The 20,237-nt window shown below is 45.2% G+C and overlaps 1 protein-coding gene across 6 annotated transcripts in view; it reads left to right on the plus strand.

Moving 5' to 3' along the window:
* Positions 1-20,237, plus strand: part of CACNA1G (calcium voltage-gated channel subunit alpha1 G) — a 332,806-nt gene that overhangs the window by 156,965 nt on the left and 155,604 nt on the right. For all 6 annotated transcript variants that reach the window (XM_075903781.1, XM_075903780.1, XM_075903782.1 and 3 more), the window contains exons 4-5: positions 16,797-16,894; positions 19,731-19,890. In XM_075903781.1, the coding sequence (XP_075759896.1) occupies positions 16,797-16,894; positions 19,731-19,890 (258 nt within the window). The remainder of the gene's footprint in view (positions 1-16,796; positions 16,895-19,730; positions 19,891-20,237) is intronic.

Below are 20,237 nucleotides of genomic sequence, written 5' to 3' on the forward strand. Positions count from 1 at the left end.
CGGAGAAGCTGGGGGCAGAGCAGCTCCAATGGTCCGGCTGCCCGGAGCACTTCCGAGTTCCTGATGGTGCCGGACCGTCAGATGCCAGACCATTGGAGTTTTACTGTATTTAAAAAGTAGTTTTGAATGGCAAATTGTGACCAGTTCCAATCAATACCTAATTCAGAGGCCCACTCACAATGGGATTTCTTGATCAAATTCTTCCTGACATAACCCAGAGCAGCTTCACTGAGTACCACAGAATAGTGCCGGATTGTGAAATATTTGTGTCTGGACCAGTGTCTTGCACTTAAATGTCTAAAATTGAACCATAATCTGCTAGGCTGAGGCTATGTCTACCCTACAGGCTTCTTGTGTGAAAGCGTATCCACACTGCAAAAGCGCATTGAAAAAGCGATGCACTTTTGCGAAAGAGAGTGTCCAGACTGCATGGACGCTGTCTCGAAAGGTAACTCTGATTGCTATTAACAGAATGGCCACCAGAGCACCTGTGCTTTTTTTGATTGCCTCTTTTTGCGCCAAAACCCCCCCCAAAAAACCCTGTTCCCCATCCACACACACCTTTTTGTGCAAGAATTCTTGCGCAAAAAGGAGTTATTCCACTTAGAATGAGGAATAGCTATTGCACAAAAAACCCTCTGCTCTTTCAATTTTTTTGCACAAAAACGCGCTGGGGGTGTGGTTGCTTCGTGAGTTTTTGCAGAAAAACAGTCGCATCCAGGGGTTTCGCACTCTTATTTTCACTGCTTCCAGACTCTTCAGGCCACCCCGTTTTCTCACAAAATGTGTCATTTTTAGACCATTGTAGCTAGCACTCCGGAAGGGAACAACCGTGACCCTGAAAAGTCCAGTACAAAACACTAGTAAGATGAAAGTTCACAGGCCAACCAGCTAACTATGTGGTGTACCCCATTCTGTGGCCATACAACATCCCTTATTCTTATGAACGTGTTCTGACAGACTTAATCAGATTCAGAATATCTAAGATCAAAGTCATTTTCTGCTCTGCCATCTTCTGCATTCCCTCCAAATATCCACCCTGCTCCACTGAATAGAGAGTATCTTAATGGGGGGATGGAAACAGGGCTTTAAATCATACTGCGTGCATTTTGCTGTTACCACACCAGCAATGCATTTGTGCACCGCAGAAAATGTTGTGCCCAGTGTGACTTGGGAGGGGGGAGGTTTGCTGGGGGAAACCTGCAAATTGTATTTGGGGACGTGATGTATTAGCATCCATGGCTCAGAAAAGCCTCTAGCTTGAGAAAGGGCAGGCTCAGATACAGGTTTCACATTCAGCTTTGTGTTCCTTGTGCAGTCAAACATCTCTAAGAAACAAGTTAAACTAGATAATCAGAACAAGTCCAGGAAATTTGCCCAAATGAAGCAGCTTTTCCTGTTATAGTCTCATGGTTTTGCTTGATTTAATAGTTTTGCCATTCCAAAGAAGTCTCTTTCTTGTGTACTTTACTCAGGAATGTGCTGTTGCCTCCTAGGCAGTCAGACGGTTACTGTACCAATCTGTCAGCCAGGTTACCTATGGAAATCCTAGGTCTCAGTGCTGCTAGAATGATCTAATCCTACGTCTCAGCCAAAATGGTCTCAGCACTGCTAGCTGGTTTCGCACCCAGTGTTCAGAGCTCCCTATGCCATCAGCCACTTCTGTAGCATGCTATTAAGTCCTCACCTGTTGTATCAAACTGTCTGGACCAATCCCATGAGCTCATGAGGAATAAATGATGCATTTGTGACAATGTAATGCAATTAGCGTTAATTGTAGAGCATAAAGTCTGCAACACATCTCTGTAATTACGGGAAAGCTCACTGGTGATGGGATCAGAAAATGGGGCACTGCTCGGCCTTCTGAAACGCATCTTCAGCTGTAGGTTACAGAGTTACAGGGAGGAAAAAAAGGGACATTTTGATGAATCCCATAATTATGTTCCATTATTTGAAAGGGGAGGATTCAGTGAGATGGCTGCTCAAGGAGCGCTCAAAGGGAGTTGCAGGACAGATCTTGTTGGTTGCCTAAAGATGATTTGCTGAGACTTCTGCCTCTATGGAGGCATGATCCTCAAGCACCGAGGATGAATATTTACAGTTTACGGAATTGTTTACAGTTTCGTGCTGGCTGAGAAGAGCCAGTGAATCGCGCCTGTGGGAGGAAGAGCATCCTGACCTTCTGGCTCTTTGTTGACTCTGCCTGACTTTGTGTCTTCGAAGCAGCAACTTTTCTCCTTCCCTCCCTTCTTCTTGGCCATCCCATATTCTATTTCAGTGAGGGGCAACTTAGGCTAGTGAGTGGCTCTCCTTCATCTCAGGGGGCCACAAGATTGTCATAACCACCATGATCTCCTAGGATAAGGGAGTTCTGCTAACTTGCTCGCGTACCTAGAATTTGAAGGGTGTTCCAATTGAACGGTAGCAGCACTTTGATCGGATGCAAAGGGAGCACACGACTCTCACAGTCTATGTTGTCTGCAATCAACATGCGCCTCACTTCATGTGCCCTTGGTTTTTACATTAGTGTTGCTTTTGTAATACCAGTAGGAAAATACTACGGGAGCAAAACTCAGCAAAATCTGGCAACCCTGTGCATGGGCAACGGTAAACAAAATGTCACATGGGCCACACATAGAACCCCAATGAACCATATGTTGTCTTTGCATACCTCACTCTCTGGTTCTCCATCAATTAAGGATACTAGCAGTGGAGCGGGAGCTGTTCTCTAGACCTATTAGCAATGAAACTTGAGAGTCACGAACTGATAAGCCCCAGTGTGATTCTGAGGGCCAATTCCTCAGTGGATGTCAGTAACCAAAGCGCTATTGACATCAATAGTATGCAGCAGCTGGGTGGGAGGGGATGGAGCGCTCCAGGAGGGAAAGTTTCCAGTGGAAGCTCCCACCCTTTACTCCCTGAGAAATTTCAGCAGCACTTGGTGCCCTTCCAGACACTTCCACTATTTGCTTTCCATTATGAACCCCACTGACAAGCTGCTACTGGACCGTGTCCTCTCTCTGCTTGTAATAGGGTGAGTGAAATTTTGTGCTGAAGCCAGACTCTGGATTAACAACCCTGGAGACTGATGCCTTCTGCGTCTGCAGAGGACAAGGTTCCAGTACTGGAATCTTTCCTAATCCGCCCGCCGCATGGGCCAAGAAGGATCATGTTCTGTGAGGAGAGGATAATTGAGTTTAAGGCCTCTTCAGCCCTTGGCCTCCTTTCTGTGACTTCTGTCTGAGGTGATGGCTTTTATGCTGTGTGGGCCTCCCTGCTGTGACTGCTGTCTAAAGCGATGGATTTTATGCTGTGCATGCAAGTCTGCTCAGGAGCACATCAAACCCATTGTGGCCATTGCTAGCAGCCTTCAGGCTATGATAGCTCTCAGGCACTTTGATCCTGCATTTGAGCTAGTGTCCTCGAAGTAGGGTTGCCAGATGGTTTCGCCAAAAATACCAAACACCCCCACCTGCAAAAAAAAACCCACGGGGGAAAAAAAAACCACTGGGGGGACCAAAGTTGTTGAGCAAAAAAAAAAAAAAGATCCCCGAGAGTTATTAAGCTAAAAAATATTTTAAGAAACGGTTTTGAGGCTTTTTGGCCCTAACAGGCTGCTGGCGGCCGTCCACCATCTTGGCTCCCTGCCCAGGCCAGACAGCTCCCCTGTGAAACCCGGTAAGCACCCGGTATTTTCACCTCCTGGCTGGGAAAAAGTCAGAAAATACCAGACATTTTAGGTGTCCGGTATTTTCTGAAATTTTTTTACCAGACAGAAGGCAAAAATACCGGACTGTCTGGTTCAATATTGGACACCTGGCAACCCTACCTAGAAGCAAAGGACTCCTTCTCCTAGTCCCCTCCAGTTTCGAGACACAGCCAATGGGATAATCACAGAGACAGATGCTACTTGCTCACAGTAACGAAGGCAAAACCAGATCCTTAGTGAAGAGGCCAAATCAATACCTCTAGGCCAGCCCCAGATTTTGAACCTATGGAGCATTCTGAACTTTGCAGCTTGAGCCAGTCTCTAAACTGAATTCCTTTAAGGGCTGAAGAGCACCAGACTGGCCTGTTGACAGGGGGAGCAAAGGGGACAACAGCCCCACGGCCCGGTGATTCAAAAGGCTGCCGCTGCCACTGCCTTTAAATCGCTACCGGAGCCCCAGGTGGCATACTCCTGGCAACACTGAGGACTGGCTGTCCCAGCCACCAACGCTTCTGCCTTTTCCAGTAGCATGGAGCCAGAGGACCCACCTCTACCTTGCTCAGAGGCCTGGTGAGTCTGTTGACCAGAGATCATGGGAGCCCAACGCTTTCTCAACCTGCATGCTCTTTGTCTACATCTACACTATGAGTTTTTGTGGCAGAAAATATGCTAATGAGGTACTCGTTATCATAAGCCAGGATCTCATTTGCATATTTTCTGCCAATCCGTTTTTCCACTAGGGCTTTTTGCGGAAAAACAAGCCATGTGGACATTTCCTTTTTTGCGCAAAAGCCCTTTTGCGCAAGATCCTTATGCCTCAAAAAAAGAGGTATACCAATCTCGTGCAAAAAGGAAACATCCACACTGCTTATTTTTGCGCAAAAACCCCTAATGAAAATATGGGTCGGCAGAAAATATGCAAATGTGATCATGACTTATGCTAATGAGTCCCTCATTAGCATATTTTCTGCCACAGAAACTCGTCTAGTAGATGTAGCCTTTGAGTGTCAGCTTGGTCACTTGTAATCCAAAAGGCATTGAAACAGCAGCAGGTCAGGCTTAACATCACTGTCAGCTGAGAGAAACTTGCTGCTAATGAAATCCCATAGGGCCGCATTTGGACTCAAACACACCTTCGAATGCAACGCAAAAAGTGCTTCCCCCCCACTCTTGAAAAATCACGGCTTTCTCTCAGTTCTTCAGCAGCAGCCTTAGCTGCTGCTGCTCCAACAGCTTCATTCATCAGCTGGCCCAGCTCAGGTACGCGCTGCTCTTGAATGTTGTAGCTCTGCAGAGAGCTGAGGTTCAGAGATCTTTGAGCCTCCGGTGCTATTATTTCTTATTCAGTTGAGCGTGATTAAAATGAATGTCTATTTAAATAAATAAATAACACTCAAGAGGAGAGCATGCCTGGGAAAGATGAAAGAGCCATGCCTGACGGCTATGTCTACACTATGAGGGTTTTCCAGGATCCTGGAAAAACTCCACCGCAACCAGGGAACTAGTTCCACAAAAAAAGGCAGAAGAGCAGACACATCCTTTCAGAAGCCCTGTCTTCCTCCTCCCATGAGGAAGAAGGGCTCTTCCGAAAGAGGAGCACAATTTGCGTACCTTTTTCCGATAGATCAGTGTAGTGTAGACATTGCGGCTACGTCTACACTGGCCCCTTTTCCGGAAGGGGCATGTAAATTTCACGAGTCGTCGTAGGGAAATCCGCGGGGGATTTAAATATCCCCCGCGGCATTTAAATAAAAATGTCCGCCGCTTTTTTCCGGCTTTTAAAAAAGCCGGAAAAGAGCGTCTAGACTGGCCCCGATCCTCCGGAAAAAGTGCCCTTTTCCGGAGGCTCTTATTCTTACTTTGAATTAACCAGTGTAGGATGGAAAGGAAGGGAAGATTATATTTAGACAGTGTCAGAGCTTGGAAAAGTTGAAGGAAATTTTCTCCTGCTCCTTGAAGGTTTTATTGTGGGCTACTATCATTCAGGCTGGCTACGTCTACACTGGCCCCTTTTCCGGAAGGGGCATGTAAATTTCACGAGTCGTCGTAGGGAAATCCGCGGGGGATTTAAATATCCCCCGCGGCATTTAAATAAAAATGTCCGCCACTTTTTTCCGGCTTTTAAAAAAGCCGGAAAAGAGCGTCTAGACTGGCCCCGATCCTCCGGAAAAAGTGCCCTTTTCCGGAGGCTCTTATTCTTACTTTGAATAAGAATAAGAGCCTCCGGAAAAGGGCACTTTTTCCGGAGGATCGGGGCCAGTCTAGACGCTCTTTTCCGGCTTTTTTAAAAGCCGGAAAAAAGCGGCGGACATTTTTATTTAAATGCCGCGGGGGATATTTAAATCCCCCGCGGATTTCCCTACGACGACTCGTGAAATTTACATGCCCCTTCCGGAAAAGGGGCCAGTGTAGACGTAGCCAGCCTGAATGATAGTAGCCCACAATAAAACCTTCAAGGAGCAGGAGAAAATTTCCTTCAACTTTTCCAAGCTCTGACACTGTCTAAATATAATCTTCCCTTCCTTTCCATCCTACACTGGTTAATATTACCCACTGATTGTCACTGTTTGTAGATTATAGGAGCCAAAACATCCAGCTTTGGATGCCTTTTATTGTTTGATAAAGCTGAGTGTATCAGAGTGAACAGAGGAATGCAGCTATATATCTTCATGGGTTTAACTGAAAGATCCCAGTCTCGAGATGAAAGTAGGGGTCTAGGACTCAGGGCCTTGGCTTCTGTTCCTAGCTCTGCCACAGACTCCTTGTGTGACCTTGGGCAAATCACCCAATCTCTGTGCCTGTGACCTTGGTTTGTAAAAGTCCTTCACTATTATCCCTAGCTCCCAGGGGGATTGTGAGTGGTTGGAAGGTGCTCAGGTATTATGGTGATAGGGATTATAAGTACCTAGACAAACAGAAGATAGAGAGAGGACCTAACCCAAGGTCCTCCCTCTCCCCTTATTTTAGTCACTACAGCAGAGTTTGGGAGAGTTCCTGTCTCTGTAAGGGGGTGAACCATAGTGAGGGGGCCTTCAACCTGAGTGCTTCCCTACCAGTCTCTCCAGTAACAGGGTCTCAAACCACCTAAGGTTGTATAGATTAAAACCAACACTTGGAAAGCAGGCATTTAGTCAAGGCAAATACGACAACGAGAGGTACAAACAGGCTTCCATATAGCTCAGGCTCCCTTCTTGTCACCCTTTTTAACCAGAGGCTACAACCTGCCTGGAACTCTGTCGAGCTCACAGACTTTTGCTGGTTGAATGGCATACTACAGGTAAACATATCCATGTGTGGTTTCACACATGTATGGCAAAATGCTGTATATCTTGAGGTGACAGGGCATGCATAAGGATGGCAAAACTTGCATGCACATCCTGAAAGGTTATGTTCTCCTTGTTAAGTATAGATGGTTTGACTGGCATTGCTACCTGGACCATCCTGCAGCTGCATTCCATGAACTTAGCAGTGACCGTAATTCTCCTAATACCCAAAACTCTCCAGTGTCACCCCATGCTTCAACTTGTTTGCTTGAACCCACTACTGCCTTGGAGCCATGGAGATGCCACAGCGTGGACATGATCCTTTCATCTGCTGAACCCAGTGCCAAGGGCATTCTGTGACTTTGGTAGCTACTTTATCAATTATTTGGCCATCTGGCCTGTCTCCATATCCGCTTCTTTTCATCTCTCTCCTGGAGCAATAATGCATATGCACAAGTTGTTCTCCAGTCAGCATAAATCCAACTGCTCTGATGTGCCGTTACAAACAATTTTAATATTTTAAAACTCCGAGTCTTACTTGTTTGGTCTCTTCTTGGTTTTAGCTGTTTTGAAATCATTTTCCTTGGCTGCTTCTTGCAAGCAGCAGAGATGCAGGGGTGTAGGAATGGTTAGGCATGGAATGAAAACTTACAAAAGATGAGGAATGATGAGAAATGCTTGTGTCACACATTTATTGGCATGTCAGTCTATTGTGCAAAGACTTGCTGGGTCGGAATAGACCATTTGGCCTAACAAACAACAATTCAAAGTGATCTGGACAAACCAGAGAAATAAGAGAGATCTCGTTCTGAGTTTTCCTATTAGCCCATGTCAATAATATGTCATGCAAAATCTGCATGTTTGGAATCTGGATTTATATGCAAAAATATATGCAGGTGGTTAGGGATTTGTATGTGTGGGGGATCTACACAACACCCTAAACTCGAAATAAGATACGCCATTTGCACTACGCAAATGGCGTATCTTATTTCAAAACGATTTCAAAATAGTTTATTTTGAAATTTGGCGCATCTATACAGGCAGTCCCCGGGTTACGTACAAGATAGGGACTGGAGGTTTGTTCTTAAGTTGAATTTGTATGTAAGTCAGAACTGGTACATAATGTAGGGGAAACTCTAGCCAAACATTTCTCCAGAGCTCAGTTTTATTCTCCCACACCTCACTTCCCTCAGTCCTTTATTCTCAAGCTGAGGTGTCTGCTGAGAAAAGCTGCTCTGCGTCTCCTTGGTTTGCTGCGGGGGGGGAGGGGGCGCTAGCTTTGCGTCTCCCTGATCTACTGGGGGGAAGCAGCTAGTGCGGGGTTGCCTCACCCCGTTTGTAAGTAGGGATCCGATGTAAGTCGGATCCATGTAACCTGGGGACTCCCTGTATAGTGCCAGATTTCAAAATAACATGCTATTTGAGCCATCCCTTATCCCTCATGCAACGAAGTCTACCGAGATAGAAAATATTTTGAAATAATGGGCGGCTTGTGTAGACGCAAGGTAACTATTTCAGGATACTGGAGATATCCCAAAATAGCCATGCAGTGTAGATGTACCCTCAGTCTTCAGTGGAGCCAGGATTTCACCTAATGTGGATAATCTGCTAACCTCATCAGACAAAGTCTTTTCAGGACTGAGATCTAATTATGCCACCCAGCCCATCCCTCCTCCTTTTACTATGAGTTCTGTGTTTTTCCTGTTAACGTTCCTCTGAAGTTGAATGATGAAAATAAAATTGTCAGTGTCACTTTCTGGCTTTCCTTGCTCTAAAGCTGTGCTACTTTCTTTGGGATGCAAACCATGAGCTTGGAGCAAAATAAAAATCTAAATTAAACAACCAAAAGTTTGAACTGGGTCTTGATCTGAGAGTTTGGAAAAAAAATATTCAAAATGGAAAATTTTAAGCCTGAACCAATCTGACAGTATCCCTTTCAAGAATTCTTTGTTTTCACATTTCTGCCTCCTTTCCCTTTCCCTCCTTCCCCACTATTATGACATTATAATCATTCCCATAACAATCACTGAGAGGGCGTGTGGCATAGAAGGATGAGTCAAGTTCTAGTTCCAAGTTCTAGTTTCATTTCTGCCACCCCAGTCTTGGAAAAGTCAGAATCATAGAACTGGAAGGAACTTTGAGAGATCATCATGTCCAGTTCCCTGCATTCATAGCAGGACCAAACACCATCTTGACCAGGTCTAGGCTGGCTTCTACTTCGGAAGCCCCGGGGGCCACAATGATACTCACAGCATATGCCGAGGGCCACAACTTAATTGTGGTTGTATATACATGAAAATAGATATGCAAATAGCTTTTTTTCATACCGATGGGCATGAATACAAAGCACTTCCCACAATGCCCTGGCACTCCCGGCACCTTCTCCCTGGGGGCTAGAAACGCCAACACACTGTACTCGTCTGTTCCAGCCAGCCCGTCTGCTTGCATCTTTCAATGCTCACCCTGCCTGGGAGATGCCTCGCCATTGTGGAGCGTGTTCCTAAAGGAGGCCATGTTCAAAGCATCCCATCTGTGGGACATGTGTTGAGCCTCTCCTAAACACAAACTGCACTACAGGCCGCAAATGGGCCCACGGGCCACATGTTGAGTAGCCCTGATCTAGATCATTCCCTGACATTCGTTTGTCTAAACTGCTCTTAAAAATCTCCAATAATGGAGATTCCATAACCACCCAAGCCAACTTTTTTTCTAGTGCTTAAGACCTCCAACAGTTAGAAAGTTTTTCCTAATGTTCAACCTAACCCTCCCTTGTTGCAATTTAAACCCATTGCTTCTTGTCCTATCATCAGAGGTTAAGGAGAATAGTTTTTCTCCCTCCATCTGGTAACACCTTTTTAAAGTACTTGAAAACTGTTATCAAGTCCCCTCTTAGTCCTCTTTTTTCCAGACTAAACAAATCCAGATCTTTCAATCTTTCCTCACAGGTCATGTTTTCTAGACTTCTAATCTTTTTTATTGTTCTTCTCTGGACCATCTCCAATTTGTCTTAATCTTTGCTGAAATAAGGTGCCCAGAACTGGTCACAGTACTCCAGCTGAAGTCTAATCAGTGCAGAGTAGAGCAGAACTACCTCTCATGTCTTGCTTACAACACTTCTGATAATACATCCCAGAATGTTTGCATTCTTTGCAGCATTCCTATACTGTTGACTCATAGTTAGCTTGTGATCCCCTGTGAACCCTAAACCCTTTTCTGCAGTACTCCTTCCTAGACAGTCATTTCCCATTTTGTATGTGTGAAATTGATTGTTTTTTTCTAAGTGCAATACAGTAAAACTCCAATAGTCCGGCATCCAATAGTCCGGCACTCCTGATAGTCCAGCATCAAAATGGCAAGAGCCTAGTGAGTGAGCTTCAGCAAAAAATGAGTCACAAGGTAACAGCAGCAGCAGCTGAACTGAGCAAAAAGGGTAAAAAAGGCTTAAAAAAACTAAAACATTACATTACAGTATACTGTATACAGTATGTACAGTAAAAAGGGTTACGAACACTTTATATACAGTATATAATGTATACAGTATATATATAACCAGCTTATAGTACCTCCTGATAGTCCGGCATATCTGATAATCCGGCACCATCTATGTCCCATAGGTTCCGGATTATCGGAAGTCTACTGTACTTTGACTTTGTCCTTGTTGAATTTCATCCTATTCATAGAATAGAATCATAGAATCCTTGGGCTGGAAGAGACCTCAGGAGGTCATCGAGTCCAGCCCCCTACCCAAAGCAGGACCAATCCTGACGAAATCATCCCAGCCAGGGCTTTGTCAAGCGGAGACGTAAAAACCTCTAGGGCTGGAGAGTCCACCCCCTCCCTAGGGAACCCATCCCAGTGCTTCACCACCCTCCTAGGGAAATAGTTTTTCCTAATATCCAACCTAGACCTCCCCCACTGCAACTAGAGACCATTGCTCCTTGTTCTGCCATCCGTCACTACTGAGAACAGCCTCTCTCCCGCCTCTTTGGAACCGCTTTTCAGGAAGTTGAAGGCTGCTATCAAATCCCCCCTCACCCAGCAAGATGCAAATGAAGTCCGGGATATTTAAATCCCGGGCTTCCTTTGCAACTTCGATTGACTACATTAACCACCCTAGTTCGAACTAGGGTGGTAGTGTAGACATACCCTTATTAGCCTTCTTGACTACAAGAGCTCACTGTTGACTCATATTTAGCTTCTCATCCATTGTAATCCCCAGGTCTTTTTCTGCGGAACTGCTACTTAGCCAGTTGGTCCCCTGCCTGTAACAATGTTTGGAATTCTTCTGTCCCACGTGTATGACCCTGCACTTGTCCTTGTTGAACCTTATCAGATTTCTTTTGGCCCAATCCTCTGATCTGTCTAGGTCACACTGGACCCTACCCCTGCCCTCCAGCGTATCTACCTCTCCCCCTAGCTTAGTGTCATCCACAAACTTGCTGAGGGTGCAATCCATCCCCTCATCCAGGTCACTAATAAAGATGTTTAACAAAACCAGCCCCAGAACCAATCCTTGAGGCATTCCACTTGAAACCGACCACCAACCTAACATCGAGCTGTTGATTACTACCCATTGGGCCCGACAATCTAGCCAGCTTTCGATCCACCTTACAGTCCATTTATCTAATCCATATTTCCATAATTTGCTTGCATGAATATTGTGGGAGACCATATCAAAAGCTTTTTTAAAGTCAAGACATATCACATCCACTGTCTTCCCCATGTCCACAGAGTCAATTACCTCATCATAGAAGCTAATCAGATTGGTGAGGCATGACTTTCCCTTGGTGAATCCATATTGACTATTCCTGATCACTGCATCTCCTCCTATTACATCAGACCATTTCTCCAGTTTGTCCAGATTTTTTTGAATTATAACCCTTGAGTATTCTACAATGCATTTGATCAGGCCCTGGAGACTTAAAGACATTTAACTTTTCTAAGTAATTTTCAGTTGTTCTTTTCCTATTTTAACTTTTGAACCTTCCTAATTTTCACTAACATTCACTATGCTAGGCATACAATCATCACCAAGCTTCTTGGTGAAAACCAAACCAAAGAAGTCATTAAGCACCTCTGCCATTTCCACATTTGCTGTTATCGTTTTTCCCTCTTCATTGAACAAGGGTTCTACCCTCTTCTTTGTCTTCCTCTTGTGTTTAATATATTTAATATATCTAATGTATTTAAGGAATTTTTTCTTGTTACCGTTTTATATCTCTAGCTAATTTGAACTCATTTTGTGGCTTGGATTGTCTAATTTTGCCCCTACATACTATTGTTATTTGTTTGTGTTCATCCTCTGTAACTTGACCTAGTTTCCATTTTTTCTCCCTAGGGCTTCTTTTTAATTTTTAGATCATTCAAGATCTCCTAGTTAAGCCAGAGTGGTCTCTTGTCATACTTCCCATCTTTCCTATGTAGTAAAACGGTTTGCTCTTGTGTCCTTAATAATGTCTCTTTGAAAAACTGCCAACTGTATTCTGTTTTTCCTCTTAGACATGTTTCCCATGGGACATTACCTACTAACTCCCTGAATTTGCTAAAGTCTGCCTTCCTGAAATTCATTGTCTCTATTTTGCTGTCCTCTCTCCTACCATTCCTTAGGATCATAAACTCTGTCATTTCATGATCACTTTCACCCAAGCTACCTTCACTTTCAAATTTTCAACCAGTTCCTCCCCATTAGTTAAAGTCAAATCTAGAACAGCCTCCCCCGAGCAGCTTTCTCCACCTTCTGAAATAAAAATATTGTCTCCAATACATTCCTAGAACTTATTGAATAATCAGTGTCCTGCTGTTATTTTCCCAAGAGATGTCTGTATAGTTGAGTCCCCCATCACCACTAAGTCCTGTGCTTTGTATAATTTTGTTAGTTGCCCAAAACAACCTTATTTCACTTCTTCTTGGTTAGGTGGTCTATAGTAGACCCCGACTGTGACATCATCCTTGTTTTTTATCCTTTTATCCTTACCCAGAGATTCTCAACAAGTCTGTTCACTAGTTCCACCTCAACCTTAGTCCCAGTGTATATATTTTTAATATATAAGGCAAGACCTCCTCCCTTTTTTCCTGCCTATCCTTTCTGAGCAAGGTGTACCCTTCCAAACCAATATTCCAGTTGTGTGTCTTATCCCACCAAGTTTCTGTGATATTAACTGTGTCATAGTTGTGTTTATTTTGATTTCTTCCTGCTTATTCCCCATACTACTTGTATTAGTATATAGACAACTAATATACTGATTTGGTTTTGCCTCCACCTCTCCCCCCCCATTCTGTCTTCTGTCTCTTTTATCCCAGATTTATGCTTGGTCCTGCCGTGAGGGCAGGGGACTGGACTCAATGATCTCTTGAGGTCTCTTCCACTTCTATGATTCTATGCTATAATAGCCACGCTCCCCCCAATTTCTGACCTGTGTCTCAAGTCTCCATGTTTTTGACTTACCTGTGGGCTTTGATCACCTGCATTTGATAACCTGAGTCACAAAAAGGTAGTCTCTTAACCTTTTTGTGCCTTCTTTCGGAAGAAGCTTTTCTGAAAGAGATATTCCAAAAAAACTTCTTCTGAAAGAGAGCATCTACACAGCAAAAGCACATTGAAAAAGCAATCTACTTTTTTGAAAGATAGCGTCCACACTGAATGGACACTATTTCGCATTTAAGCTATGATTACTATGGACGGAGTGGCCACCATAGTAATCACAGGCTTTTTCCTCTTTCCTCTTCTTTCAAAAGAACTCCCTCTTCACCATCCACACACGCCTTTTTCTGAAAGAACTCTTTTGGAAAAAGGCTTCTTCCTTGTAGAAAGAGGTTTACCAATGTTGGAAAACCCCCTCTGTTCTTTCGATTTTTTTATTTCGAAAGATCGCAATTGCAGTGTGGACTTAAGTGAAGTTTTTTCAGAAAAATGGCTGATTTTCCAAAAAAACTCTGCAGTGTAGACATACCCAGTATCTCCAGCTGTAGAATGGGGATAATAATTCATTATACACAGGACTTGCTGAACCGCGGTGAGCCCCGCTTGCCAGCCATGCTGTTCGGTGATCTGCGCACGTGCAGATCGTTTTGCGCGTGCGCAAATCGCCCGAACCCGGCTCTTCCAGGTTGCAATCTACTTGCCACGGGAGAGTAGATAGCATTATTTGTCAAGCCCTGATTATACATATCACAGGCTTCTTAGGAGGTCAACGGCACAAAGTGTGTATGGTACTTTGAACAGGTAAATATCATATCAAACTATGAAGTGTTTTGACTTGCATGTGTGTTTATCTGTCTACATCTGTCATACAGGAGAATATAGATGTCGGGGGAGGGGGGCTCTACACAAGTGTTTCTTAAACTCTGTTCTGGAGATGTGCTGTGAAGAACAACAGAGTTAAAAATGGCCGATCCCCTTTTTTTTGCTCAATAACTTTCCCCTCAACCTCTTTTTTTTTTCCTCAACAAAAAATTCTTGGTGTTCCTCATAAAAAAAAATTATTGTTTGGTGTTCCTTGGTCTTAAAAAGTTTAAGAAACACTGGTCTACACTGTTGTAGTAGGAGTGTCTGAGGTCTGTTCTGGATGCTCCGGGGTTCAGAATAGTGAGAGCCAAAAAATCCTAAGTGGCCACAGATTGTTTACAGTATTTACATTATTATGTTACAAAGAAACCTTTCTTTGAAAATTCTCATCCTGGATAACAGAATAATCTTCAGGAAGCCACCCCCTTCAAAGCTGTATAAGACCAGTAATGAAAGCCAAAGAGAGAGAGGGTACGTCTACACTACAGCGCTAGTTCGAACTAACTTAGTTCGAATTAGTTAATTCGAACTAAGCTAGTTCGAACTAACGCGTCTAGAACTAAAAACTAGTTCGAACTAGCGTTTTGCTAGTTCGAACTAGCAAGTCCACATTGAGTGGACTCTGAACAGGGCTTAAGGATGGCCGGAAGCAGTGCCGGCAGGGCATAAAAGGAGGACTTAGAGCATGGAGATGCTGTCTCAGGCTAGCCGAGGGCTGCGCTTAAAGGGTCCCGACCTCCACCCCGGACACACAGTTCTAAGGGGTGCCCCGCTTGCAAAGAAGTTCTGGCTTGGAGTGCCCTGAGTGCCCACACTGGGCACATCACACCACTCGGCCATCAGCCCGGCTGCACTTGCCGCAGGCTGCCATCTGGGGAGAGGGAGTAATTGGGGGGCTGCAGGAGAGCTTCCACCCCCAGAAGCCCGCAGAGCCAGCCCAGTCCTCCCCATCGGGGGCTCGTACCCCATTCCTCCCTCACCTCCTTCCACTTACCCTTCCTTAGCCCCCTTCTTATTGATGTACAAAATAAAGATAACGTTTCTTCCAACATTGACTCTGTCTTTATTGAACAAAAACTGGGGGAGACTGGGAAAAGGAGGTGGGAGAGGGGAAGAGAAAGGCTGGGAGAGGGGAGGGCAACTAACATGATCAGGGGTTGGGAACAGGTCCCAGATGAAGAGAGGCTACAGAGACTGGGACTGTTCAGCTTAGAAAAGAGGAGACGGAGGGGGGACAGGATAGAGGTCTCTAAAAGCAGGGGTTGGGTGGAGAGGGTGCATTCAGAAAAGTTCTTCCTGAGTTCCCATAAAGAAGGACTAGAGGACACCAAAGGAAAGGAATGGGTAGCAGGCTTGAAACTAGTAAGAGAAAGTTGTTGTTGTTGACAAAGCAAATAGTTAACCTGTGGAACTCCTTGCTGCAGGAGGCTGTGAAGGCTAGAACTAGAACAGAGTTGAAAGGGAAGTGAGATCAAGTCATGGAGGTTGGGTCCATGGAGTCCTATTAGCCAGAGGGTAGGAGTGGTGTCCCTGCCCAAGGTTTGTGGAAGGCTGGAGAGGGATGGCACGAGACAAATGGCTTGGTCACTGTCTTCGGTCCATCCCCTCCAGGGTCCCTAGGGTTGGCCGCTGTCGGCAGACAGGCTACTGGGCTAGATGGACCTTTGGTCTGACCCAGTACGGCCATTGTAAGCTCAGGGCTCAGGGTCGGGGGTCTCAGTGGACCCCCTTGATTTTCATGCACACCTGGTCCTGGGTGGCCAGGCTGGCAGCTCTCCTGCCCTAGACGGCCACTTTCCTGTGCCTAGTGCGGAGATCGTGGACGAGGTCCACGATGTCCGCACTAGCCCAGGAAGGTGCCCGCCTCTTGCGGTCCAGGGCAAGCTCCCGGGAGCCGCCAGCCTGGTCCCGGCAAGAGGGGGTGGGCTGGGGGGCATCGGGTGGGTGGCTCTGTGCCGTGCCAGGTGCAGGGTCTGCTAGCTGGGTGCTGGCAGGCTTGCACCTGGCACGGGCACCGTAGCCAGCCCGTGCCCCTTTAAGGGGTCCGGGGCCGGGAGGGGGGCATAGAGTTTCCCTGGTGTTGGCCAGAGTGGCCACCAGGGAAACCTGGGGAGGGCTAGCCTCCCACTAGTTCGAACTAAAGGGCTACACAGCCCTTAGTTCGAACTAGCTAGTTCGAACTAGGCGTTAGTCCTCGTAAAATGAGGTTTACCTAGTTCGAACTAAGCGCTCCGCTAGTTCGATTCAAATTCGAACTAGCGGAGTGCTAGTGTAGCACCTATTAAAGTTAGTTCGAACTAACGTCCGTTAGTTCGAACTAACTTTGTAGTGTAGACATACCCAGAGGGAGATGCAAAGTTCTCTCTCATTGACTTTATTCTGTTAAGCTAATAAGCATAATTAATTCTTCCAGAAACCTTTCCCAATGGGGAAGACAGAATAAAAAGTTTCTCTGTGGGCCCTCGGCATATAATTGTTCGATAATCTAATATTTCTCCCGCAGATCTTTCATATGCTCCCATGTTTGTGTTTTCTGCAGCATGCTGGAATACTCCCTGGACTTGCAGAATGTCAGTTTCTCCGCTGTTCGGACTGTCCGAGTACTTCGGCCCCTCAGAGCCATTAACAGAGTTCCCAGTAAGTTGGTTCCCTGTTGTCCTACTTTTTCAGTTCATTGCTGCCAATAATTCCAGACACTGCTGAGATAAAGGAGCAACTGTGATGGTTGGCATCTTTTCTTCAAGTTATATTGAAAATGTTGGCATATGTATCTTGAGTGTGCTGACTCCTACAGCTGCTATTGTGTTCCCTGGTCCTTATGTAGTTCCTACCCCCATGCTGGTTTTAGTGAATAGTCCATCCATCTAACCATCTTTAGAAACAGGATCGAATTGGTGGTGATCAAAAGATGGTCAGAGACCAGCCACACTGTTCCATTTGTTTATGTAGTATGCTGCCCTGCTCTCTGCGAGAGAGCTCTTCTCCAAATGGCTTTGCAAGTCGATGAAAAGTTAGTTTAAGGGAAAGGAGTGGTGTGTAAGGAACGAGGGGTGTGTCTGATGTGGTGTCTGTGTGTATGGAGGGGAGTGGCTATATCTTGTGAACGGGGAACATTGCCACCATTCTTGTATTGTAACAATAGCTCAAGGACACATTGTGGACCATGTCTTCAGTTATGCTGCAGCAGCCCCACATCCTCCCTTCCTCAGCTTCTTAGGGCTTGTTTACACAGGGAAATTTACAAGCAGAACCATAGGAGTATAATTATATTGCTGTAGTTTAGCTTCCCCTGTAGACACTCTTATTGGGGAATAAGAGAGCCTTTTTTCCATTTAGGTTATATTGCTTTCAAAGTGATATAACAGTATAGTTGTGTGCCAGTAACTTTCCCCATGGAGACAAGCCCTGAGTCATTACTTAGAATCCCCCATGGCCATGTTAATTGTGTAAATCATCCATTCTCTACCTTTTCCTCGCTGGGACCACCCTTCTATTTAGCAATAAGGGAAGGGCAAGACAGATGCAAAATGTGGATTGAGTATTGGTGATTTGTCTTTCAGGGAGTGAAATGATGCTCTGACCCTCTCCATGTTCCTTATTGTCTTTAAGAAACAATGTGAAACCTTCCTTTCCCACAGCAGTGATGCTGCTCAATATAAACAACCCCTTCTATAGGGCGAAACACCTGCATAAACAAACCTACTCCAAGCAGGGTTTGAGCCCTAAAAAGAGAGAAGTGTCACTGCCAGAGACTCCATACGGTCTCCAGAAATGCAGCAATGTTTCCTCTAATCTTCTCCATCTATCTGTTAATATTTTCCATGACTGTGCGGAATAATTTGATGCTCACCAAGGCACGTGTGAAAGCGCACCACCAACAGAAACAGAAAACCTAGCTGTGGGCATTCTGCTAATTAGCTGGGTGGCATTAGAATTTCTCCCGAGTGTCCGCACAAGCATACAGTTTATGGGGAACACTGGTCTCCATGGATTTTTCTGTCACTATTGATTTTAAATGGAAGGTGTTCAGATGATACAGGGATGGGCAGCTGTAAAAAACAAACAAACAGTAAGTAGGTGTATAGATAATAATCTTGCGCCCACCCAGAAATTTGGAGGATTATGTGTGCTAAATGCAGATGCAACATCACTGGAAAAGGTACTTTCTAAGTGTCTGGAGTCCAGTGTATCTAATTCCCCATGGCTATCAGCCAAATAATTCAGCTGACTGAAGTAGTCTGTTTCTTCAACGGGTGCTGCTTGGCCCCATTCTGTCCAGTAATGCTGGAAATTCCTAGGCTGTCATTATTTTTCTGGTCCTGTCCATTACACTTAATCTTGTTGGCTGTTTGTTGTTGTTTTTATCATTACAATAGCTTCAGAACCCTGTTTGTAATTTCACCCCCTGCAGAACTGATGGATGGCGGAATTTATCTGCCACTGTCTAACTGTGGATGTAATTCACTTAATATATTTGCAAATCCTGGGTGATTTGTCCTATCTCCTATGCAGTGGAGCTAGAGAAGGATAGAAACATAAGGTGGGAAGGGAAGAAATAGAGATACAAGAGATGGTAAAGGCAAGAACTAGAGCAGGTTGTGTCAGTTATTTAGGAGTTGTGCAGGGAGGTTTATCCAGTCAGAGGAGGGACAGCATGGACTGGAGCTGACAGCCTCTAGTGAAAAAGACTTATTGAGGTACCAAAGTAAAAAGGGTGACAGTGAAGGTTTCCTTAAAGATCAATATAAGCAACAGAATGAATGCTAGAGACACACACAAAAAAGGAGAGAGAGATGAGCAGAATATTACAGAGATGTCGGATGAAATCAATTTTTTTGTGTAAATGTCAAGTTAAAGTCACCATCAATTTGTCTTTGGTACAGAACTGAATGTTCCTGAACTTGTATGAATTATAACTGCCAATGGAAGTCCCATATTTTAAGGAGGAGAAGGAATTTAGAAGAGAGGAGAGGTATTAGGAAGAGAACAGGATTTTAATACACACTGCAGGCATCTAGAGGTGCAGTGAGTAGGAGGTGCTTACGGGTGAATGGCAGAGTTCAGTCTAGGTTAAGAAGGAAGAGAGTTAAGCTGAAAAGACAAGGAAGGAGAATTCTGAGAGGAAGGGGAGGAGTTCATTGGAGAAGAATGGGAAAAAAAGAGGTGTGTGGAAAGATTGTGGATTAGGTGCCATGGTGACTATGAAGAGCAGGGGCTGATGAGGGCATACAGAGTTGAGGGGAGAAAGTCCCAAGGTCCCTGTCAGGAATTTAGTGGTGAGTGGGAGAGCTGTAGGTGTGTAGAGGACAACTGAGGGTGAAAAGTACATTAGGTGGGAAGACTGTGGGAAGGTTACGGAAGGGAGTTGAGTAGGGAGCGGGCAGAAGGCTGACTGGGAAAAGACAGGATGGAAAGAGCTTAGCCCAAATGTGAGAAATGAGGAAATTTAATGGCTGCTCCCCCTTTGCCTCAGGTATGCGCATCCTGGTCACGCTGCTCTTGGACACGCTGCCCATGCTGGGGAACGTCCTCCTCCTCTGTTTCTTTGTCTTCTTTATCTTTGGCATTGTGGGCGTCCAGCTGTGGGCGGGGTTGCTCAGAAACCGCTGCTTCCTACCCGAGAACTTCAGTCTGTGAGTATGAAAAAAGGCTCCCCCTCAGGCCCAGGAACCGAGGCTGACAGAAACCTGTCAAAGGGTCAACGCTCCCTTCCATCAACTCCAATACAAATGTGCCACGGTGGCCATCGACCGGGACTTGGCTCTCTAAACCAGCAGTGCTCTGATTCTGAATTTCTTCATGGGTTTCATGAAAGGAATGCTCAGAGCCCTGGGTGGATAAAAAAATGTGGATCCCCATCCGATCCGGATCCCCCAGGATCAACCCATGACCTGACTCACGGTCTGTCTTTCACCCGTAGCAACATCTGAACCCGGGGGGGGGGGGGGGGGGGAGTGGAGATAAGCAAATGTGGGGGACA

This window comes from Pelodiscus sinensis, chromosome 20 (assembly GCF_049634645.1).
Source record: "Pelodiscus sinensis isolate JC-2024 chromosome 20, ASM4963464v1, whole genome shotgun sequence".
Lineage (NCBI taxonomy): Eukaryota > Metazoa > Chordata > Testudines > Trionychidae > Pelodiscus > Pelodiscus sinensis.